General features: G+C 38.0%; 1 protein-coding gene across 5 annotated transcripts in view; it reads right to left on the bottom strand.

The window, feature by feature from the left end:
* JPH1 (junctophilin 1) overlaps positions 1-24,808 on the bottom strand; it is an 82,486-nt gene that overhangs the window by 11,086 nt on the left and 46,592 nt on the right. For 4 of the 5 annotated variants that reach the window (XM_068186499.1, XM_068186491.1, XM_068186507.1 and 1 more), the window contains exon 3: positions 16,360-16,478. The exons of the other annotated variant lie outside the window; for it this stretch is intronic. In XM_068186499.1, the coding sequence (XP_068042600.1) occupies positions 16,360-16,478 (119 nt within the window). The remainder of the gene's footprint in view (positions 1-16,359; positions 16,479-24,808) is intronic. 5 annotated transcript variants of the gene reach the window in all.

Below are 24,808 nucleotides of genomic sequence, written 5' to 3'. Positions count from 1 at the left end.
ACATGTAAGTGCCTTGAACTCTCACATGCTGGCTTTGTCTTCCAGAACCAATCACTCCCATATGAACACCCAGGTTAACCACTCTAGTCACTAATACAATTCCTGCTTAGAAGGCAGGAAGACAAATTCTTTTACATACACCAGGAAAATACTTACAGAGCAGCAAGTGTAAAGAACATCCTCTCCCCAAATTCTACCTAAATACCCATATGCACATTCACTACTAGGACTCTTCTAGTGCATGTCTGTACAGCTGCTAAAATAAACAGAAACTACTTGACATACTCTGCTCCAAGTTTTGGTTCTCAGATTTAATTGTTTAATGGTAAGACTTGAACAAACATTGCTGAAGAAACAAATATGCTGTAAATCTGTATGCATTGTAGGCAATGTTTTCTGCTTTACTTCCTACAGGTCATATTTCAGATTTCAGGATCAGTTTCCCTAAGAAGTCAGAAGTTGGGGAGCTCTTTGAACAAAGAACTGCCAACAATCTTCCTGTAGTTTCAAAAATAGCTTCTGAAAAACACATTGCAACTGTTTATTCGCTTCTATCCTTGCTAGCACCACAACTTTCCTTTGATTTCTTTACCCTTCTCTAAGTGAGGCTTATCTGTGCTTTAAGTCATAGAGAAATTCTGCGCACAGAGAAGAATGTCTGCACACATTTTTCTGCTTTTGAGTTTAGAGGAGGCCCTAACTGTGCTAGGCAGATACAGTGTTTTTACAGATGCCAGAAGCATATGCATATCGACGCAGTGCGAAGATGAGAGGAAGGAAGAGCAGCATGAAGCTTTTGGAAGTTACTGAGTCATCTGGTAAGTAAGCATTGCTGAGAAGAAGAATTACTCGGCATGCAAGGTCTTTTGAGCAGGAAACATTTTTGGCATCTCTGAAAACCAGGGGTGGAAATAGGGAGCTGTTAAGAAAGAAGGCTAGACATAGACAAGCCAGGATTTGTTCTCAAATGACATTTGAGGAGGAAGTTTTGAGGAGTTAAGCCTGCACAGAGGGAGAGAACTAGAGGCTTGATTCACAGCTTTTTATAATCTTCCTGGTAAAAGGGAAAGGCAGCACAACGCAAATTAAGAGTTTCCATAAATAAAGTTACAGGTATGATCACCATTCAAAAAATTCTCCATGGCGTTGGGGATTTCCTTCCATCTTTGCTGAGGTACGTAAGGAAATGCTGAGGGGTTTAACATGCATAAACTTTCTTTTCACATTAGATATAATTAAGGGTGTAAAGAGAAAAGGATAGCTGAAAGAGCTCTGACTAATCTTTAACCCCAAGCCACGGAGCTGTCAAATTGCAACGATTAGTTATTATGGACAGATCCATATTCACATTAGCTTGCTCTTTATGACTGCTGTGGTTAAAGCATCCAATTGGAACACTATCTCTTCAGTCTTACAACGCTGCCTAAATTCTGAAAATTCACTGTGACATACTCTGCACTGCCTCATATATGTAAAGCTTTGACTTTTACTAATATCTGACAGCATTTGACAAACTGAAGACACTTTCATAGGGAAAATATCAGAAAATGACATCAGAAATGACTTCAGAGATGCCATCCCTCTCCATCCTTTCCTGCAATCAACTAAAAGCCTCCCAAAGGTGGCCAGAGAAAATCCCCCTCATCAAGAGACCTCCAAGCTGCTGGAATTTTTGAAAATAGAAGGGAAGCCATGGTCTCAGCTGCCCATGTCTCCCCAAGAGACTCTTGGAGTGAAAAGTAAAAAACTTAAAAAACAAAAAAATACAGTCTGGAGTTTGCCAAAGAAGTTAAGTTTCAACAGGCTAACAATACTACACTTTCACCGGGTAATTGGCAATATTTGGGGCTATGTGACACTGAGCTCTCACCAGAGAATGCTGCATCTATGTAACATCTGAGGGTGTCTGACCAGATGTTCAGCCATTGCCTTAACACAGCATTGCAGCCCTCCCTCCCACTCCCAGAACATCACATATGGATATTAGAGATATATCCCTTGCCTCCAGTATTGTCAGGCAAGTCTTTCCAACACTGAAATTCTTGGCCCTTTGCTGAAGTTCACTTTGGAGATTGTCCAAATCCTTTTTAAACGTCTGTTCACTGTATCCAATACAATCAGATTGTGCACCTGTCCAAACCAAGCAGCAAGAACTCAGCTCCCACTCCCTTCTAAACTCTAAGAGCTGTCAGGATTTACCTTGTCCCCTTTGTAAAGACATGACTCTACAGACACAGGTAAGGGAGTTATTCATTGTAAGAGCAATCTACAGCACAAGTTTAAAGAAACAAGGGCCAAGGGAATTTGCAAGGAGAGTCACTAACATCCATTCCTGTAACATTTCTTAGCTGGCTGATCTTAATGAGCAAGAGAATAGAATTTGAGGGTAAAGTGGGATTATCTGACCAGGAAATAAACACGGCACTCTGGTTCTTCAGTTTGCAGTTCAAGCAAGGAGTATATCTAGGCACAATACATCTCAGTGCCTGAGGAGAACCTGGTCTGGAAAGCAGAACCAAGAAATGTTATCTAACCAAGTAAAGGTAAGATGAACCTGTGTGTTTTCTTATGGTCACATGCTGGCTGTGCTATCACTGGATCAAAATTGATGCACCCACCTTTACTCGATCAAGGTCAGCCACGGGGTGGTTTTGGCTCACACACCTGCTGTGATGCCAGCAACTGGATGGCACCATTGAAGTGTGAGTTAGCCAGCATCTGCGGAGAATAGCCTCTGAAAGCCAAAGGACTGTGTTGATGTGTGCAAAGTATGCACAGAGACTCAACACAGCCTGATGGTCAGCTTGAACAGCATTTCAGTGATGGCTGTGGGGTGAAGGAAGCTTTGCTGTGGTTGAAGATGCATTCATGGCTGCTCTAAATCTAGAATATCTTGTGAATTTCTTATGTAATATGTCCTTCCTCCTGGAAGGGCTCCAGTAAGTGATGTGACAGCACAGCCAGCCCTTTAAATGAGAAGAGAAGGATGCCCTGGTTCTGCCACAGCATTTTTAAAGAGGTGACAGCCACATGCTTTCCCCCATGGCCTAGTGAGGCACACGTATTGGCAGCATAGGGCTGTTGCAGGACTGTGGCTCATGGAGCATCTGAAAATGTCATTTTGCAGGACACTGTAAATGCAGCAACTGTTTCCCAAGAAGGCTAAGAAGAGACCTCATGCCTCATCAGATCAGAATGAAATCCGAAGCTTGAGAGGGATGGCAGAATACATCTAGGATAGTGAGGGAAAAGGCATACATGCAATTGCATGAGTGATTTTATAAACATCTTGCTATTCTTACAATTCAGGAAAAATAAGTATTTCATATTACAATTGTTTTTTGTCTACTGAAAGCAAAAAAAGACTTCAATGCTACTAATGCAGGCTCCAGAACATAATCTTTTAAGAATATAATATTTAAAGTACTATTGATGCTGAGTGATGTGATTAAATTTCAAGGTATGTTAGAAGTTCTTATTAGATAAACAGATGCTTATTTCTGCTTTATAATCTAAAGTACACGTTATGTGATGTAACCTATCTTTAGTGCTACATAGAGAGTTAACAACTAGACAGGGATATAAAGAGCAATCCAAGTAAGAAACAATATTGTAATTACATCCTTATGAGAAAATTCATGTTGTGCTTATAGATAAATTCCAAATGTGAATCACCCACTTCACTTTCTAATTTTGTTTACATGTATGAACTGTTAGTGGAAGGATGATCCATTTTCACTGTAATGTTTAACAACTGTTTGTAGGGTAATGGTGACAAAATCAAAGTTACTTGCTCAACCAAGACACTGCAGTCTATATGCAAACCTTCCAAGATTAGAGGCCTCTTTTTACTGAACTACTCAACATTTCTACAAAAAAAGGAAAGAATTCCTGATCTGAAAAGTTCCCAATCTATAAGCACAAAACTAAAGCTCATACCAATAGCCCATTTTTGTGATGGGGAGCTAACCCAAAAGGAAATAATGACCCAAAGCACATGTTTCATCTGAATAACTTTTCTGAATTTAGCGCTCAGCTGTGAGTAAAGTACTAACAGGCTAAAAGCTCTGCTAAATCTTTGACAAACCTAAAGATGCAGAGAAAGCCTTTGTCAAAACTAGGAATGGAGTGTAAGTCTCCCGAGTAATCAAAACTCTACACAGCACTTTGGCCATAAGTTTGTTGCCTACCATACATGGATTCTTGCTGAAAAAGCCAAATCTAAATTCAAAGAGAGAAGGAAATAATAAATGATGAATAAGTTTCTTGCTGCAGATTATGCCCTAACACAAATCCAGAGCATAAGACTTTTGTATTTAAAGGAACTGTACCAAAAAAAGGAAAATGTATACTTTAGTGTTGGTACTGCAGGTTGATATATACTGTTCATCAAATAAGCCAGTGAAAACCATTTGGTTTATCTTCTGATTTTTTGATGGTTTTCTAATGTCTCGCTGTTGGCAACAATATGTATGCTCTCACAATAAGATTTCTTTGCTATTCTGATGAACTTAATAAAACTTTGAAAAGCCAAGTGATCAATCAGAGGATCAATTAATACAGGATCTTCCTTCCTTATGTTAGGCTTTTTCAGGATAGGACATCCAGTATAAAAGAATTCCTCAGGATGGTAACTGTAGGTGAAGAAATAAAACATCAATTATCAATCTCTTAAAATAAATGATTCAGTGAGTCATTATGGAAGTGCAAATAACTATATCAGTAAGTTTTGGAAAGACAGGGTTTATTATTTCTTCATTGGGGAGATATGAAAGGAGGGGGAATGAACTATAATTAATATCATTAGTACTTCCTCTGTTTTGTTCTTAATTTCCTGGCTGTTATACTGGTAACAGGGAAAAAAAAAACCTCATAAGTGCTACGCCGCTGGCTTGAATTCAGGCCAACTGAATGGAGGGCTGTGCAATGCCATGTGCAAAATGTGTTGATGAACTCACTGGAGCAGAGTTATGGTTATTGTTTTAGTAATGTTTGGTAGACTGAACTGGGACTGAACGGGTCTGGAAATTACAAATTATTGTCAGAGAAATTAAAGGATATAAGGCAAGGTACTTAAAGAGCAATAGGGCTCTGAGAGAACACTTCTGCTTGACTTAGGTATCAGTAGAATAGAACAGGACATTTCAGTCAAAAGGGACTTAGAACAATCATCTTGTCCAAGTCACTGACTAATTCAGAGCTGAGCAAAAGTTAAAGCCTGTTACTAAGGGCATTGTCTAAATACCTCTAGAACACTGACAAGCCTGAGGCATCAGTCACCCCTCTAGAAAAGCCTGTTTCAGTGTCTGACCACCCTCCTGGTAGAGAAGGTTTTCCTAATGGTATTTTAAGAGGTTATCACTCCAGGTGTCTGCAGTACTCTTCTGATGGATGCAGTGATCCAGCAAAAGGGCATGGAATAGTGCAGCTCCAGGTCAGTGGAGGGAACATATGACCCAACATAGGTTGGGTCAGTGTGCAGCAACATAAGAAATGTCTTACTCCTAATGATGCACAGATAAGTTATTTAAGAATTCCTTAATTCAAAAACACATATGTAGCCTGGCTGCCCTGTTTCAGCTGCATCTGAAGTTGGTTATGCCACCTGGAATAATGGCTTTCTTTAATGTAATTTAGAATGCTTTAGTGAATAAAAAAACACATTTAGCTAAGGCTTAAAAATAAAGCATGTCACAAAAGAGGAAAAAAAAATTAAAATGGAAGTGATTGTTGACACTGTCTTGTGAGATGTAGAAGAAATCCAAGTCTGGATGGCTGATTTAACTTTTAGCCTCTGATGGCAACTGCATTTTGGTGAGGTATGATCAGCATTTTAAACGCTATTAAGCAGCTTCCCTAGCTAAGGGCAAATAAAAAAAATCTTTCCTGGATCAATTTTAAAATTCCATTTGGCTGCCTTAAAATTCCTTTTTTTTTTTTTTTATCCTGGACTTAAAATACCAGCATGGAAGTAATCATGGCGGCCTAGGAAAGCAAACTACAATGCAAACAAGAAGGAGAGGAGTCCATTTTTTTTTTTTTTTGCACAATCAAAAAAATACTCCAAAATATAATGTTTATTATTTAGAATCCTTCATTCACTCTTAATTGCAAATCTTAATTTCCTACTCCTCCCTCTTTGAACATATCTTCCCTCTGCCAAAGTTTTCTCCAGCTTACACTTTCAGGGCTTCTCAATCTGCTGTTAGCACTGCTGCTTCCTTAAGCAGTATTCCTGGTGGTCCTCCTCCTCACGCTGGACTGGAGGCAAGACTGCAGCCAGCGTGTGCCAACCGCCACTCACTAAATCCATGAGCGCCATGGAGGTTGATGCCTACATGTGTTTAGTTTATGGAACTGTTCTGATTTGATCTGGCAGCCCGCTGTCTTTGAAACCATGTACTACCAACATGACTGAAACATATGACAAAGAGATAGAATATAAGGTGATATTTTACTACTGCCACAACCTGACGAAGCCACATCATTATTCAGCGATGTAAAAGTCAGAATACACGTCTCCCTGAGGAGTCGTAGTCCACCTAGGACTAACTTTAAAAGGTAGCATCACTGAATACAAGCAGGCTTCAAAGGAAATGGAAATGGAACCTGCCCTCCTGCTAAGTAAAGATAAGGACCGACAGAAAGTATTCACTGGTAGAAATCGCTTATTAAGTGTCTTGTTCAGAAGAACCCCAAACACATAAATTCTTGCATATCAAGGTTGCTACTTTATACTTGCTCAGAAAACAGTTTTGTGCAGTACCCTGAACTTCTCCATGGTTTTACTGTATTATGTATCTACCATATTTAAAATACCTGCCAATGCTTTATTTTCTTGACTTTAACGTCAATGAAGGTGACACAACCTTCTCAAAACCCCCACCAAATGCTTCCTGACACAGACTAGACTGAGATCAAAAGCCTCGAGTTACATATTTACTAGCCCCACATACAGAGACAAACACACACACTTTGGCCAAACCCAAGGCTAGTTTTTATGCCTCTCTGTTTACTCTGCTGTGATATTTACACAGCACAATACAGTTCTTGGTGTGACCTGACTACTTTACTGCTAGTGTCTCTGCATTTTGCACAGGTATTTGTTGAAAAGCATATGACACCATGTTATCTCACAATGCTTTTGGAAAATACCAAAATGTCTACTCAAGCACACTCAAGCTGCCAGCAACAGCAGTGGCAAGAGAAAAAGAAATGGATTTCAGCCAAACAATTCACATCATAGGTAACTTCACAAACTTGTGAGTCTAGCAGTAGGATGACGAAACAGATATTAATGCAATTTCTACTGGAACGAAAACCAGACTGCCTCTTTTCTCCATGTCAGTTCCTCCAAATCTGAAATTAATTTGAGTTACCCTACCATTAACATACCTGCATACAAAACCTAAATAGTGTTTTTGTACTTTGCATTTTTGTACTATCCAATAACTAAAGAATCATAAGAAGGGATTCATAAAAGAATCCCTAAAATTAAGATTTTCTTCCTCTAAAGGTTTATGAATGCATAATTAAAGTGCAGATGTATTCATACTAATGAATTTCAAAAACTGCCTGGACTCAGCACCAAGAACAATGAATTTATTCTATGTACCCAATCTCTGATCCATTCCTGTTGCTAAAGCAGTTGCTTTAGCAGGTGACTGAAGTAGCTGTGGTATTTCCAAAACAGGGCAACATTTCCTAACTGTATCTGCATAGCAGTGTGTAAGCCTTTATACTTCTGGATTCAATACAATCAGAAAAATGTAACAAATTTATCTTACCTGGCAGAGAGCACTTATGAGTGCTGCACAACTATCTCTAACACCTCACTGGCTCATCATTTTATGGACACAGAAATTGCTCGTGACCAGCAATCTTAATCATGGCTTGCTTTACTTACCCTGCCTTTCTGTTGATGAATACTGACAGAACTTCAAAAAATATCTGTCAAGATTACATGGTGATGCATATGACTCCTGGACAGGCTTCATTTTTCCAGGGTAGACAATATACAGACATTGTATTTAATGTGAATGATTCCAGCCAAATAACACATGCATTATAATCTACTTGAATGCTTCTCAGCTTTCAGGCTGCTTAACAGGCGATAACTGAGAAGGTAAATTTTTTAGCTTTTTCAACCTAGAGACTATTTTACTTCATCTGAACTGCACTGGGGCAGCTGTTCAATGCAAAAGTAGGTTTTTTTAAGCTTCTAAAGGATGGGCAGAAGTGAAAGGCTGTAATCCTATTCTCATTGCAACTGCATATTCTCTGAGAAGATGATTTTTAAATATAGAGAGTGACTGTTAATGTGGCATAATAACCGTCTTTACTCAGCAGAATTCACACTTCTTTACATTTATCCCAGCATGTCCAGATCTTTCTGACATGATGATCCCCAAAGTACTACACAGTGTTTCAGACTCAGTGTCACTGGGATCATGCAGAGAAGGGACCATTCTCCATGACGTGCTTCTGTATATACAGCCTGGAAGGGTATTAGCTACTTCTCTTACTTCTCTGATCACATTTCAAGTTCATGGCTATCATCCTGCTCCATGGGAGTTTGGCAACTGACCTCAACAGGAGCAGGTTCATGTCTGCTGTCCAACTGGCCAAGGCTGACAGCCTGTCTTAAGAACTGTTTTTCAGTAAATTCAATAAACCAGTGAATTTTCTGCCAAAGCCCTTCTAACCTTTGCCTCTTTTAAAATCCTTATTTCATAAAGAGACGGTGCCTGTTTTTCTCTGTTTTTCTGAGAACACCCTTCTGTTCTTCCACTCAAGAAAAAGGCAGAGCTTTGGATATGCACTCAGGGCTTGGGTTGTAGATGTCAGCATTCCTTACGCCTGTGGAGTATCTTCCAAAAAGGCTCAAAACCAGGAAGACAGTAAATACATGTATGTCACCAAACAACCAACATTAGTCTTGAATATATAGGCATAGATATAGAGAGGCAAAATAACATGGAAAAAAACTAGACAGTTTCAGACTCCACCGATTCTAGAGATCCAGAGATGCATTACTACCTTTAATTAAAACTCCAGATATTTCTAAGGGATTCATGATTATATGATATGATGTCAGACCTTATTTTTTCAGAAGTCTCCTTTATCGCCTTGTGTTTATAGAAAATTCACTGGAAATTATGAACAGGAGACTTGAAATTTACTGCTTTTGAAATATATAGCTTTATGAATTTTCTTGGAGGGTTGAGGGTTAAGCCAGCATTTTTCAAAACCAGTACTCATTAAGCTGTACCACACTTCCATCAGAATAAATTTTTTATATCTAGCATTGAAATTAATTATAAAGTGTAAGAGCTTGGAGTGACTGCTGCATTGCAAATGCAGAACTGGAGAAATACAACAATCAATTTAATTCTGGTAAAACTAGGGTATGTGAGCTGCTTAATTCTGCATCCAAATTGCTCTTCTTTCCAATATGTTGTGGCTTTTTTGCATTTTAAGAGAAACCCCACTCATCATGCCACTTACCATTCTGACCTCACACAGTGTCATTTCTTCCCTTTCCCGTTAGTTCTCTAAGTTTTTATTTCTCAATTCTAAGTTTGCAATATCCATCTACTGCTCCTCTCCTCCAAATCTATCCTATACTCTTCAGTTTGGCAACTACCACTACCAAAATACTTTCTGCTCTTCATCTGATACTTTTTGAGGAGCCTCTGCGATTTTCTTAGACATATTTCAGTATCAGTACTCTAATCTTACCTTGCTTTGACACAGGCTACCATTCTCCTCTTCTGGAACAAGTCTCATCTGTTAACATCTATGATTTATCCTTTTAATTCACCTGTATCTTTCTTTCATTTTTAAACCACACTTTCAAGGAAAATTATTCTGATTATTCTGTTCTTGGACTCTCTACCTTTCTTTTACAATTTTCATCCTGCTTAATTTCACCACCAATTCCATGCTGGCTGTGTTTCAGCTCCAGGTTTTACTCCTGCTCAGACAATGATCTGAATGAAAAATACTATTACTGAACTAATAGGCAGAAATATTAATCTCCTCCAAATGCTCAACATGGTTTTCCACATCATACTGAACATTAGTCTACATTATTCAGGTCTATAATATGAATTAAGATTTTTCTTTTTTGGTATCTCCCTAGAGTCTCTCTAATTTTAAGTAAGTCTTAAACTTTCTTGGAATAAAAGGTCATGTATATTAGCCATCTATTTCTGAGGCCTTGAAAAACACAGAATGCAGCTGCAAAGGTTATTTTTCTCTAATGGTCCACATCACATATTGAAAGTGTAACAGGAGAAACCTAACCTTTTAAGCAAAATTTAAATCTCCACTAGTACAATAAAATCTATTCAAAACAGATCACAATATTCAACTGAAAATTAGGACTGTAAGGAAAGTTCTCAGTTCTTTGTTAGCTGAATTTCAACATGGAAGAAGTATTTATGACACGGTTATAAATAGGATTTATAATGGAAATTTTGACACTGTGATAATACTCCCATGTGATAGACCCTACTTCATCTCGTCCTTGGCTGGACACCATGACAGACCAATATAGAAATTCACTGGAGCAGGCCAACAGTGTCCTGGAAGGAATGGCTCTTTTTTAGAGCAAATGAACAATTTTTAACAGGAGAAAGGAAGCACTGACCTCTCCCTCTCAGACTATACCTGTAATTAACGCTCCCATAGTGCCATATTAGATACATACACCTAGGCTAGAATATGAAAAGTTACTTCAAGATAGCAACACAGCTGAGACAGCAGTGAAGTTAGTCCAGGCTTCTAACTAGTTTCATAGTCAGATCCTGCAGCCTTTACTAAGCAACCACGAATTTCATCTGGATGCAAATTAACTAGCTCACTACTTATGCAAGTCTGTGAAAATTACAGTGATTGTAACAGCTTTATCTCTCTACAGGAAACTGGTTCTCTATTATTAGTTTTAAAAGTTAATTTGCTCAAAACTAATAAGGCATATTTTTTTCCTAAGCAAATAATTTGATTATGCGACTCAAAAGTATCTTGGAGAGACTGAGAAAGCATCCTGAAGAATTAAGGCTATGCCTCTGCAAACTCTCTTTGCTTTGCCCTCTCCCAGGCATGCTCTCCTGTCCCAGATGCATTGCAGGAACACTGAAGAGTGGGTTGAGCCAGCAGCTGTGTTAGGCAGTACATCAGGATGGATACAGACTCCCAGCAAGCTGGATGGCCCTCACCCTGGGCAAGAGGAAAAATGTGGAAGGAAAGGTGGGGGTGTCTGTACCTAGGGCTTGGTGCGACAGGTGATAAATCTGGAAGTCATGTTGTGAAGACTGGTATGACATGACTTATAAAAAGAAAGGGGAGAACAAGAATAAAGCTTGAAATTGGCCCCTTTTCTTTCAATGCACCTTATTTCTTTGATTACTGGATACAACAGAAGTGCATTAGGATATGTCTATAAGCTCTGGCTTCTCCAGAGTTCTGCAGAAAGAGGACAGAAGCAATAAATTGTAGAGAAAAAATGGCATAGCAAGAAACCTAGTAACAGATCAGTGAGGATAATTAATACATATGTAGAATAAATTCAGAAAATGAACAGGCTCTTGTATGACTAAGAATAATGAGCGAGCTTCCATATGCTTTAAAGCACAAACTGATGGCATGGCTGGTAACTTTAATCAGGCAAAATGCTCCTTGTAATTGGCTTTTTAAATAAAACTATCTGGTCTGGCACACATGCATTTAGCCAGGACATTCCAGTTAATTAGCATCCGCCAGAAATCTCTCTTTCCTGTCCATATGGAGTTTGCATTTTGAGAACTCGAGGAGGTGGTGATGGCAGAGAAGAAGAAGATGGGAAGGATGTTTTTTTTTTCTTAAGCTACAGACATCTACCATTGGTCAAAAGAGAATGTAAACCACAGTTCCTCTTTACGGCATTAGTGGCCATTACAAATTGCCTTGTAATAAACTTAAAATGCTTATTTCTGAAACTAGTAATGTTCAGCATGTTAATACTGATGCTTTAACAGTAACCGTATCATATAGCAAAAAATATTAGTAAATCTTGCCAAATTCTTACTCTTATCATCAGGAAGCCTTTGCTCATACATTTCACCTAAAGAAATTCTGTTCATCTCTAAACTTGGACAGCTTTAATTTATAAACTGCTCTTTGATTTCTCTCATGCCTTGTTTAGGAGGTCAAAGGCTGGATGAATTGTTCTGGTGATCCATGTATGTTTATCTGGCAGCTGGTTGGCCTGACAAAATAATCTGCCAGAAAACAATTTAGATCTGAATTTCCAGACCTTAACTACTCTGTGGTAAAGTGCCCAGACTGCTCTTACCCTGCAGCAAAGTAGTTGTACCCTTCTTTCACTTAATCAAATGTTATTCATTCAAACTGAATGAAAGAGCAGTATCCATTTGCTGCAGGATATATATGTACACAGACAATTATGGCTTAGCTGTCCAGTCTGTGCAAGTTCATACTTCAGTTTACCTTCTGATAGTGTGTTTACAAGACCACATCCTAAAGACAGTCTGTGAATTTAGAAGGAATGTGTCAGTCAAAGCATCCACAACCTTGTGCAAGACTGGAACAATATTGCCCCTTTTCACTGAATGTCAAAAACCTTTCTTTTCTGTTACACCTTTGATACAGTATTTCCATCAGCCATTTGTTCTTCTCTAGGTTTTAACAAGTGACACAAAAAAGCACTTATTTTTTTGTTTAAGCAAAGACAGATCTCAAACTGTCCCTGGATGACTCCCTTGAATGAGGCTATGACTCAGGTTTCATTTGTTTCCTGTCCTGGTGTGCTCTCTTTTGACACATCCACAAGTTTAGTGATGCCTGGAGGAAACAAACAGGTCAGAGCTGAGATTTCTCAAAATTTGTTTTGTTTGTTGATAAAAAGGCCAGTAAAATATGGTCTCTATAAAGAGTACAATGTTTGTTGAACCTTCAAAATGCAGAGCCTTGTGGGTAGGGCTCTGCAAAGACACACATCCCCCTAATTATGAATCACTAGCCAAATATCTGCTACAGCAAAAGTAGAAGCAGGGTCTTGCCTGAGAATAACGTGAACAAACTCAGGGAAAACAGCTCTGTGCAACCTTGTTTAAGTCCTTACATTATGGCTCTGACCTTTTCAATCATACTTGGCTTTCCTTATATGCAAATACTAAGGCAATCAATCACTGGGAAACCTGAATCTCAAGATTTCTACAGTACCTCATTATTATTCTTACCTGCTGGATGCTACTTACTCCCTACTGCTTTGTTCTTCTTTTAGTCTGCTTTTAAACTACATTACAAAGGTAGAGCCTCTTGGCAGCTTCTGAGGAATGTCTTAATGAACATAAAGGTGAAACATGAGAGAAAGTATTTGGGAAGTATGAACTGCCATGGTACAATGAATGATGAATATTCACTGTAATTATAATTTGTGTGTAATACTAGGCTATATGGCCCAGAAAACTGCTTTTTAAGAACCTGAAATTTAAGAGCTTTATCAAAAGGTTTTCAAATATTGAAATGGTTTTGGGCTACAAGTAATTCAGCGATCACTCATTAAGACAGAAAAGAATGCTTTTGTTATTTAGAGAGAGGTATTTGTATTTCACTTCTTTTTGTCTCTGTTTCAAGAGGCTTGTTGATATGCTACATAATTTACTGCTGACAGCATGCCTGCCTACCATACTGAGCAGTTAAAGAAACAAGAGCAAAATTACACTTTCTCATCATAACCTATTTTCAAGACAATTTAGTACAATGGAAAGCTTTCACTTAACTATAGTTTCAGAGAATGAGACAGAACTCTTACTGATACCTTTTAGCAGCACTTACAGATATTGTAAAAATAAAAACCTCAAGCAACAAAAGAAAACCAAGAAGTTGCTATTAGGAAGCAATAAGAGTTACCTTCTTTTCATTCAAATACATGAAAAATGTTATTTGAAAAGCAGATATTTACTTCTGTTTGTGTGGGTGAATGTAAATACTTAGAAATATTTATCTATTTTTTTTACCATAAATGACAAAAGCTAACAGTAACACTGTCCAGTTACTCTAGGTATGACTCTTGGGAAATGCTTAAACAAACAAGTATGTGTACAAGTGAGTGGGTTAATAGGTACCACACAGAAAAAGTGTGTCTGAAAAAGATATCACGTACACCTAGCCTGGAAAGCACCTCAGACATGACAGTATTTGAAACCATCACAATGACTTGTGAACCTGGTGGTTTGCAGGAGTTTATTTGGGATAACTGGGATTTCGTTAACACCTTGGCATTTAAAAGTTATTCATGTAATGGGAATAGATTTTTTTTCCCAATGTATACAAACATGCTGTACTTGACTGTCTTGGAAACAATTAGAGAATTCAAAATTTAGAGTCCAGAAAAGGTATTTATCTTTTTCTAGGAGCTATCTAAATGAGAGATGTTTCCACATAGAGAACAGAGTAAGTAAACTTTGAGAAATGCTTTGGTGTGTCATTCCACACATATCCAGCTGCACTTGGGAAAGGGATAAAACTCACGTCTTCTGCAAATAGAATGAAAGTTTCAAATGAGAGGAAAATAAGACCCCACACCTTCTCTCCCATATCTCAGCTGATCTGTCAGCAATGCTACTTCAATTCCTGTGGCAGGGAGTAAAAAGACACCTGGGAATTCTTGATCTGGGTGATTTCTTTGTGTCAAATTTCACACTGTCAGATGTTGGCATTTTCACTCAAGTACTCTAGTAATTTCTTTATTTGAAGGATTTGGCAGCTTTCCAACAGTTTCTTTCCAAATGCTTCTATTCTTTGCATGGCTAAGGTTATCACTTCTTAGCATATTCATAAGATGGTCAGATGGCAAGATGGCCTGCTGCTGTAAACTAGGATTTCTTCAGCTCTTATCATTATCATCATGGTGGAGAATGAAATAATGAACAATTAAAAAAAACCTATGATAGCAATAAGTAAGGGCCAATAAAACAAATCCACAGGAGAGGTAGTACTGAGGTAATTCCAACAGTGAAAAGTACATATTTATACTGTTTTAAAGCTAGTAAAGTCTTATTACTGGAAATAGTTCTGTTCAGTTTTGCCAACAGTTCTGAACTGCCATGTTCAAAAAAGATGAATTTATATTAGGATGTGTACAAAGAAAGTCTGCAAGATTGGTAAAGGGAATGAAAATTCCAATCAGGTGAACAATCCTTGACTTAGGTACTAAATAAATACAAAAAGAGGTCCTCAATCCCCCCAACCCCAAAACACATTCTCTCTCTACAATCAAATACTTAGGAATAAAGAAGAAAACAAGTATTCTATAAGGTAACTGACAGGAAAGATTTAGTAACAAGTTACATATAGTGACCATTTGAACTAAAAACTGAAGTAAATATAGGTGTGTTATTAGAAATGTTGCAGAATGTGGTTCTTTGCTTTTGTGGGTCATTATGGCCTGCATTCACTACATGGGTGCATTTAAGATAAATAAATTTGTGTCTGAAACAAGGATGAGCAGAAAATGACAGTAAGTGAAAATGAATCTCAGAGCTATAATCTGCATTAGCATGCGAGTACAGGCAGATCCTTGAAAAGTAATAACAAGATATGACTCAACCCAATTTGACAGGTGAAAGAAAGGGCAGACATGAGAAGACATTAAACTGGCAAATGGAGTTCCATTTTATCTATCCAATTTTAAGCTAAAGAGCAGTACACAGAAATACGAACCTCATGGAAAGACAGCAGAAAAACAAAGCAAAACCAACTTTGCTTCTTCCTATAGCAACTTTCCAAACCATGTGACAGATGAACATGGGCTGCAATGCTGATGTAAGTGGGACAGACTTAATTCTATGCCATTGTGAATATGGGACTAATGTTCTACAGAGCACCCCAGGCAGAACAGAGGAAGATTCCCTTACAGGTTATGCATGTCTAATGGTAAAGCATTCTCCAAAATTCAGACCATAGCCAACCAAGACTGTCAGGAATTCCACTGGACAGTAAAAAACCTATAGCCCTTCCCCCTAATAAACACATTATAGAATCCAAATTTCTGTCAATTTATGATTGCTGAAGTCTGTCTTTGATACTGTCCTGAATAAACTATTAATCTGAGGCAAAGTTATATGCTTGATACTGACTTTTCAACACTCAACTGTTTTCATACAAAGTAATAATCACCAAATTATTAAAAATGGAAAATAAAATCTCCTTGAGCAATGTACAATCTTCATGACACACACATGACTTCTGCATAAAACACAACATTCAAGATGGAATCAACACTTTAACTTAACACAAAATCTTTTCACTGCAATAAAACAAATAGCCACATAAAACCGCAATCTAAATTACCTGGTTGGTAGAAATTTGGTGAAAGTTCTCTGGCAACTGCTCTTGCAATATCACATTCCTGGCGAGCAGCCTGAGCAGCCTGATCCGCAGCATCAGCTTTAGCTCTGGCGTGTGCGGTTCTGTACAAAGCAGAAAACAGTTTATATGCAGAGGAGTCTTTCAGCATGTGAGAGCAAAGCACCCCAGCTATCCTGTGCAGGGCACTCTTAGACAAATTGTTGTGAGGAACTGTAAATCACTGAAGTGTTTCAGGATTAAATCACTATTCCTCTCAGCTCTTCAGTCCTGTTCAGCCTTGGATCATATTTACTTGGAGGAACACAATTTACAGCTCAAGCTTTTAATTAAAATTTCTTAATAGAAGGAAAGAATAGTATCTGACAGAAACACAGGATTAGGATTTATTTACATGTTACCAGAACGTGCACAGGAGCATATAGAAGGTCAGACTGGGCCACCACACTGACTCCTAAACAGGCTTCTGGGAGTTCAGGACACCTGGTGTTCAAAGGGACTGAGGATCATATTGGTAAGGAATAGCCTGGAAAATGTGTTTAACACTTCAATAGGCTTTTGTAGAAAAGGGAACTTAACTGTCCTAAATTCCTGTAACTCACTGAATTTAAAATCCAAAAACAATCTGAAAAGGCAACTTTTCTGAAGTCAAGACAACAGTATGGAATACTTGGGTAAAGTAATCAGCACTCTGCTTCCACATTTTTCTTCTTGCTATTTTTAAAAACCCCCAAGAACAGCTTCTGCAAATGCCTCTGATTCCAGACTGCAAACTGCCAGTTGTGTTATGCAGGTTTGCATCACTGCATATCCCATCTTCCCTCTCCACTTCATTTTCCAAACAATCATCTGTTTAAAAATTCCTGATGGTAGTGATCTCTCTGTGCTTCTACAGCATTAGCACATAGCCTAGAGCTATGAAATGGCTGTTTAGAACAGAGGGGAAGCTAAACATGGCAAACCAGCAGAATATTTTGAGATTCTAAAGATATTACTAACATTTCTAAACCAAATACATTAAATTTCATGATCTCATCACTTTTCTCATAACATTCTAGTAGAAAATTGACACAGAAGTAAGGAAAGAATTAGTTAACAGGACAACAATAACACCAAATTTTATCCCATGTGCCTGGTAACAGCAATGAATAGTAATTAAATAAATGAAAATTTCTAACAATTTCACTGTAAAAATTCAGTTTTATTTTCAAGACATAAAGAAGGGTTCTATGTCTTTTAGATAAAAGAATGAATTAAATGTTAGCATTAACCAGAATGAGCATCGAAAGATTAACAGTATGCCAGACTTTGCATTTCTAAAAGGATGTTTAATCCCGTAGGGTACTAGTATAAACACAGACATAAAATAACCACATAGACAGTTTCATCTGTGGTGCCTGGAGAAGATTTATTTAAGTTACATCCTCCCTAAAATGTGTGTGGGGATAAATGTTGAATGTTCTTTCAAAGCTTAGCTTGTCATAATTTACTGGATAAATATTAGCTTCTGCTGCCTTCTTGAAGGTCCCCCTAGGCCTGTGAGAAAAAAAGATAATGAACAAATGAATTGTAACACCTTTGCTTTGTACTCAGGATGGGGGAAAGAAACTGTTAATAAAAACAAATCACTGCATAATCCCATATGTGTTCTGTGCAGTTCATGAATGGGTGTATGGTATGTCCCTGCTTAGTACCAGTAATCAAACTCGTTCTTTCTCTACAATCATTATTTTCAATTAGATGAGCTATTCTTAGCTCCTGCATAATTATGTCTATGTAGCATAAACCTAATGAAGCAGTCCTAGCACTGGGACATTGTTTTGTGAGACAATAATGTAGTCTGCTCATAGATAAACCAGACACTGGTCATCTTTTTGTGATGAAAGAACAACCAGACTACTCCCATATAAAAATAGCCTAATACTATTGCTACTGCTAAGACAGACATTTTAAAAGCTAATATACTAAACAACCAGCATCAGGAAAGCATACAGCCAGGATAATACATTTATTTATTGATGCCTATGAATTTTCTCTATTATTATATACAAAAAGCAAAACAGACATTCTGTTGAAAAGTACAGCATCAATTAGTTAAAGAATTAAGTGGTGATATGAGTAAGAAGCCAGTGTAACTTTGTACACGAGGCTGGGCAGAGCAGGTCACAACAGGAAGAAGCCAAAGGAACAGAAGGTAAATGAGCACAGCTTTCCTTGGCTGCCTTATCTCACAGCTCTTTTTTCCACTCACGCTTCCTGCTATTCTGCCCCTTTTGTACTGTCAGTGAGGAGCTCCAGCAGAGCAGACAGGAGCGAGCAGTGCCAAGGCATGTCCTACAGTGACACACAGGAGCAGAGCTCAGTGCTGAGAGACCAGCACTGGAGGGCAAGGCACAGGAACATGTTCATGCTCCTGAGCAGACCTTCCACAGCCAGACTGAGGAGCGTGCACGTCTGTGCTGAGACACTTTCCTGACAGCCTCTTCACCGCTGGCAAGCGGCGACGAAAGCGACAGAACGGGAGAAAGCGGCAGAGCTGATCCTCCTGCCCAGAACAGCAGCGCTGCGCCCTGCCCGGGATGCAGGCTCCTCGCTCCCTGCAATTGCTCGCAATTCATCACCTTGGCATTTGGCTGCTTCACCGGCTAACTTCAGCAACCTCTATTTTACCATCTCCGTTTGCAACTGCATACTTAGATTATTTTTTAACTTCTTGCACACTTAATTCTAAGTGTCAGACTCAAATAATTTTTCTGTTGCTATTTATTTCCCTGGGTTTTTTTATTCTGACTTCTATATTTTATCTGCCTGTATGTTTTCCAGATGAATTGCTTACAATTACTGCTGCTTGATATTACATTTTGTCTGTACTTGTTTTATTCTGCCTTGAACTGACCCAAACACTATCAGACTGGTATTACCAGAAACTATGGAGAAATATTTTAGTTTTGAATGACAGCGTTTGTAAAGGAAAACTATCCAAGCACAAACAGAATCTATTTGCTCCATTTATGCTTCCCACAGTTTTGGAAAGCTTTCTTTACCTTTCATTTTGGGGATAAATTTGTCACTGTAAGGTCTCCATGTTTTGTTTGGGGATAAATTTGGGGATAAATTTGTCACTGTAAGGTCTCCATGTTTTGTTTGCTATCAGCAATTATTAGGAGAAATTTAAGTCTATGATATATCATGTCAAAATGACCCACAACTGAATGACCACTATCACTGGAGAGCTGTTTTTTTTCCTACAGGGAACTCTATGTCCTTTGCTATGACAAGAGATCTTTATGAGAACTCTTGAAAGCAAAACAGAAAAAAAAAAAAAAGTCTCCTTTTCTCTCCCCAGCCAAGAAAAAGACAGTGGTAGATTTTTTCCAGGAAGGATTGATCTCATGTTTCAGCAGCAAAATAGAAATTATGCAGAAAAGAAGGCAGCAATCCACAGATTGCAAAAGAGTACAGAAAGATAAGTAACCTGCTTTGCAATGCTGCATTCTAATCCATAGCAAAGGACCTTTAATGATTTTATTTTAAGTGAATAGGTGGCTCTTTGTAAAAAATTATTTCTCAGCAACTGTAATACTTAATACACACTAGTAACTTGAATTACTGTGTGGTTATATGTGTATTTGTCCCGGAAAATATCAGGACTATCATTAATATTGCACATGATGTGGCAAACACACACTTGAAAGCTTTCAAATGAATACAAAAATTAAACTATTTACCAAAATCAATTCATATTTAGAGGGACAATCTACCACTTCCCTTATGAATGCACAGCGATGGTAAATTTAACGAAGACAGGGGCTTCAAATTGAGTTGTATCTGTGTCAGAAATCAAACTGTACTTACATTAAAAAAGAATTTGTAGCTATAGCTCATGGGGAGTCCTGGTACCCCATGGCAGCATGTGGAGTACCTAGAGATACCGGTAGACACCAGTATATCTGATAGCTGGTAGGCACCAAGATACCACCAGTCTCTGATCAGTGAGTGAGGGCTAGGGGAGCAAGGCCTGAATGAAAACCTGAGAAACTGCATACCAGGGTGTGATTTCTAGAGCAGCCTAACTTTTCTAGATTGTGGGACAACTGGTATCACCACTGATAACTTTATTTTCTGTGTTTCACTGGGTAGGTAGACAGGAACACATCATATTAACTACACTCAAAAATTATAAGCACAGAGCCAGAGGCTTCTTACAAGCAGTCCTTCTTTCAGCAATACTGTGGTCAGATTTGTATCTATTTATGTATCAAAAATAACTTGAAGGAGGAGTGCTGAGGTCTGAAGGGCTTAAACAATATGATCTCCCTCTCTGCAGCAAGAATGCTTATATATAATGCCATGTGCCTGGAATGCATTATATAATGTTTATCTAAATTTAAAACCCATTTAGAGCTGTCCATTACCCTCCAGATTATTTTGTATTTCCATAGTATCCTTCAATGCACTTGTAATGCTGCCTCATTCAGAGTCAACTAAAAATGTAAGCAGCATATGTTTACTTTGTTTCATTCTTCACATTTTATTAAGCACAGTGAATCCAGCATAAAGCTTTCCAGGAGTTTGCTTTCTAGTTCTTAAAATTATAAAAATAATTTTGCTTTCCATTTGCCAAATATATGACACAGAATTTTGCTCCTATTAGATTATCCTAAACTAGTAATATTTACAATGTTAAATTAACAGATTTCTGTATTGTAAGAATAAAAATATCTGTAATGACCAAACCTACATGAAGTTCTCAAGAGATATTTTTTGATGAAGTTCTCAAGAGCTATCACGTTTATCTGTGTAACATTACATTACTGTGTATGTAATGTTACCAATTACTATCCTTCTTGAAACTGGAATTCTCTAAAAACAATCCTACCTTCCTAAATCCTAAAAGGCAGTGACTGTTCCAGGAAGAAGAGAGTATTATGTTGAGGTTTTTTCCCAAGCATAAAGCTTTCCAATATTTTCACATTTGTTTCTATCTGTCAAAGAAAATCTGCAATCTGCAAAACCAAGTTCTAGCAAAATTGGTAGAGAGATCTATAGCATTTCCAGGTAAAATGAGATGGAGAGAGACTTTAAGGGAAGTTCTTTGGTAGACAAATTTCTTCCTTGCCCCCATATTATTTCTATATTCTCCTGATATTTTATATCTTAGTAATGAATGCTTAATATATATAGAACATCTATGCATTTTTTAACATTGCAAGTGAGAGACTGGCATTTATCAAGGGTGGCAGTCATTGTTCTCAGCTTCTTTCAGTGATAATACTGGGTGAAAAACAATATTCTGCTATGGTAGAATTAAAAATACATACTTGCATGATTCTGTAGAGCTACCTAAGAACACTTTACTTCATAACTCTCAGCAACTCATTGCTGTAATAGCTTAGAAGTGAGGGTAGGTCACTTGCTGAATACCAGCAAGAAATGGGGGTGTCTGAGAGAAACTGAAAGAGGCAAAAGACTGACTAATAGATAATGCAATACAAGAGCTTCAAGCAATAAGTAATTTAAAGTGATCCTAAACTCCAGATTGAATTAACAAAATGAGACATATGCCCTCAGCTAGCTTTACTTTATCTACCTCCTTTGTGCTTTACTGATCTTTAATCTCAACCAGCCACTCCTTCTTTATGAACTGACTTCAGTCAGTAACTGGACTAGCTTGGTACTACCAGTGAAGTCTGATGTAGTAAAGCATGAGCAGGTCTATCCTGCAAACACTGCTGGCACATCAATCTGTATCACCCTACCTCATGGAATTTGCTTCTGGAAACTCCTCCTTCCCAGCCTAAATTAATTTTTCATATTTTTCAGTCTTTACTCAGAGGAACTTAAAAACCACTAATCTTTAGTAAGTAATGCCTGAAAAACTGAAGAAATTCCTTACACTTGGCAAACAGCCAACCTGGTTTCTGTACTTGAAAACATAACCTGGGGCTAATGACTGATAAACCAGATGTCAGTTTTAGGCATAAATAAGAGCATAAATAAATTTGGTCTATGTCCACAGAGATTTACAGGCTAACACTGTATTGTGCCAGACATCATACTTCAACAAAGTATTTTGCCAAACACTTCATACACATGTAAAGATTATGGGTCTTGTACCTTATCTTGTTTACCTTGATTTAACATACTTGGACTATTTTTTTTAAGGTTTCTGATTTTGTACCCTATGGCAATGTATTCAAACAACAGCATAAATTACATGCAATTAATGATGTACATCAAAATGGATTAAAAGCTAACTGTGACACATTTCAAAGCTTAATGCCGAAGACATCAAAGAAAATGGCTGACCATGTCCTTTTTACCTTAGGAGTTAGTTTCTTGTTCCAGAATTGTTTAATATTTCACTTTTAGAATGTCTCAATACAAGCTAAAACATACTGTGGTAGAGCTGGCAAGTTACACAACTTCTGAATTCTGAAAAACCCCAAGGACAATTTACTGTAACCTAAAGTTACTGCAATCTACAGTTTACTGCAACATGAAGTTCAATCATAGCAACTCCAAACCCCACTGTGTTTAAGTGTACCAAAACAAAACACTGGGAAACAAAAATCTAGCCAGTATTGGAGAGGCCATGGCAGCAGTATTTTGCCAATACTGGCAAAAATCTAGCCAGTATTGGAGAGGCCATGGGACCTGCTGGCTGGTCCCACACACTGCCACAAAAGGAAGTGTTAATGTGCACTTGACACATTTAGAGACAAAAATCAAGTATAAGCTAAGGAATTTCTTTTTGATTTACTACATAATCCAGCATCCATAAAACCACTAAGGGAACAATGCCCAGCTCATCCACATCCCAAGAAGGAAAAAGTAATGTCAGGACCACAGAATAACTGTGGACCTAAAAAGACAAGCTTTTTGACTTACACTTCTTGAGCCTTCTATCTACTCGCTCTTGAAAAAAACCACTGAGAGGCCACTTACCAAGGTGTACACACAGGTATCTGACAGTGGAATATGGGGAAGAGAAGTGTTTCAGACATTGAAACATGACTAGAAACAAAGATATAACTGCTCCCATGATTAGCAGCTGAATTTGGGCACAGTCAACCTTGAAACCTTATGGATGTATTTTAGAGAGAAAATTATGGATATTTCCAAGCCTTTGCAATGATATTAAGCACTGTAATAAAAGTGTTCTGTAATCCATTTTCTGAGAAAAGAATGACATAGTCTTTTGTTTACAGGAAGTGAGATTAGTTGATTTTGGGACTGTTTACATTAGGTATTTCAGACAGCTGACATAAGGGCTCTAATCATCTCATTGGAGACACCCATCTTACTCCACTAAAATAAGAAACTTTTTCAGTTTGAATCTCTGAACTGTACAAATGTCAGACTCCTGCAGTGCTGAGCACAAACATGCCCTGCTGTGCCTAAAAATATGGCAAACATCAATCTATGTGCTTGTTGAGGAATCAGCTGCCTTCTTATGCCAAGATTTAGAACATATTTGTATTCTCCTTCAGACCTCTAGGGTCCATAGCAATAAACCCAGAACAGCTCAGCGACTCAGGAGTGCCAAGGTACTCATTTCTGTAATACCAGTCACATATACACAGTGGTCCAGAAAGATTTTTTAGGTGAATGAAAGACAGCATCCTCAAACAGTGTATTTCTGAAAATCCACTTTCAACAATTGACATAAATTACTTCAATCTCCCTAGTCTGTCTTTCAGGCCCTCACTCTTGCTCACCTGTTTGGAAAAAGACTCACATGGAGAGGTCTGAATTTACAAAGTTTTTTTGAATTGCTGTTTGAATTTGCATCACTAGAGAGGCTGTTTTACATGGCACTCTCCTTAACTTTAGGTGTCCCACTAGCCTAGCATTATTTATAAGCACACCAGATACTCTGCTGCTGTAAAAAGGAGCTGGCTCTTCATATGATGGTGCTCAAACTACTCTGTCAGTAGTTTGAATGAATGAGTTTTGCTTTCATATTGATTTACTTGACTATAGCACTGGCACAGAAATCACAGAATCATTTAGGCTGGAAAAGTCATTTAAGATCATCAATTCCAACCATTAACCAAAGACTTCCAAATCTGCCACAAAACCACATCTCTGAGTGCCCCACATCCGGAAGTCTTTTAAATACCACCAGGGATGGTGACTCAACCACATCCCTGAGCAGCCTGTTCCAATAGTTGGCAACCTTTAGGTGAAGGTATTTTTCCTAATATCCACTCTAAACCTCCACTGTTACAGCCTGAGGTTGTTTCCTCTTGTCTTCCTGCTTGTTACCTTTGAGAAAAGATTGACACCCACCTCCCTATTGTTAAAGATGGCACAGTCTTCAATTTCGTCAAGACTGGCACCATCCCTTCAAGCAGAATGCAAGTTTTCCTGTGGGAAAATTTACACTTTGGACAAAATACACTTTTGTATACTATGCTCATTGGGGATT

The sequence above is a fragment of the Anomalospiza imberbis genome, chromosome 1 (genome assembly GCF_031753505.1).
Source record: "Anomalospiza imberbis isolate Cuckoo-Finch-1a 21T00152 chromosome 1, ASM3175350v1, whole genome shotgun sequence".
Classification (NCBI taxonomy): domain Eukaryota; kingdom Metazoa; phylum Chordata; class Aves; order Passeriformes; family Viduidae; genus Anomalospiza; species Anomalospiza imberbis.
The sequence above is the reverse complement of the archived record's forward strand: the minus strand, read 5'-3'. Positions and strand labels throughout refer to the sequence as shown.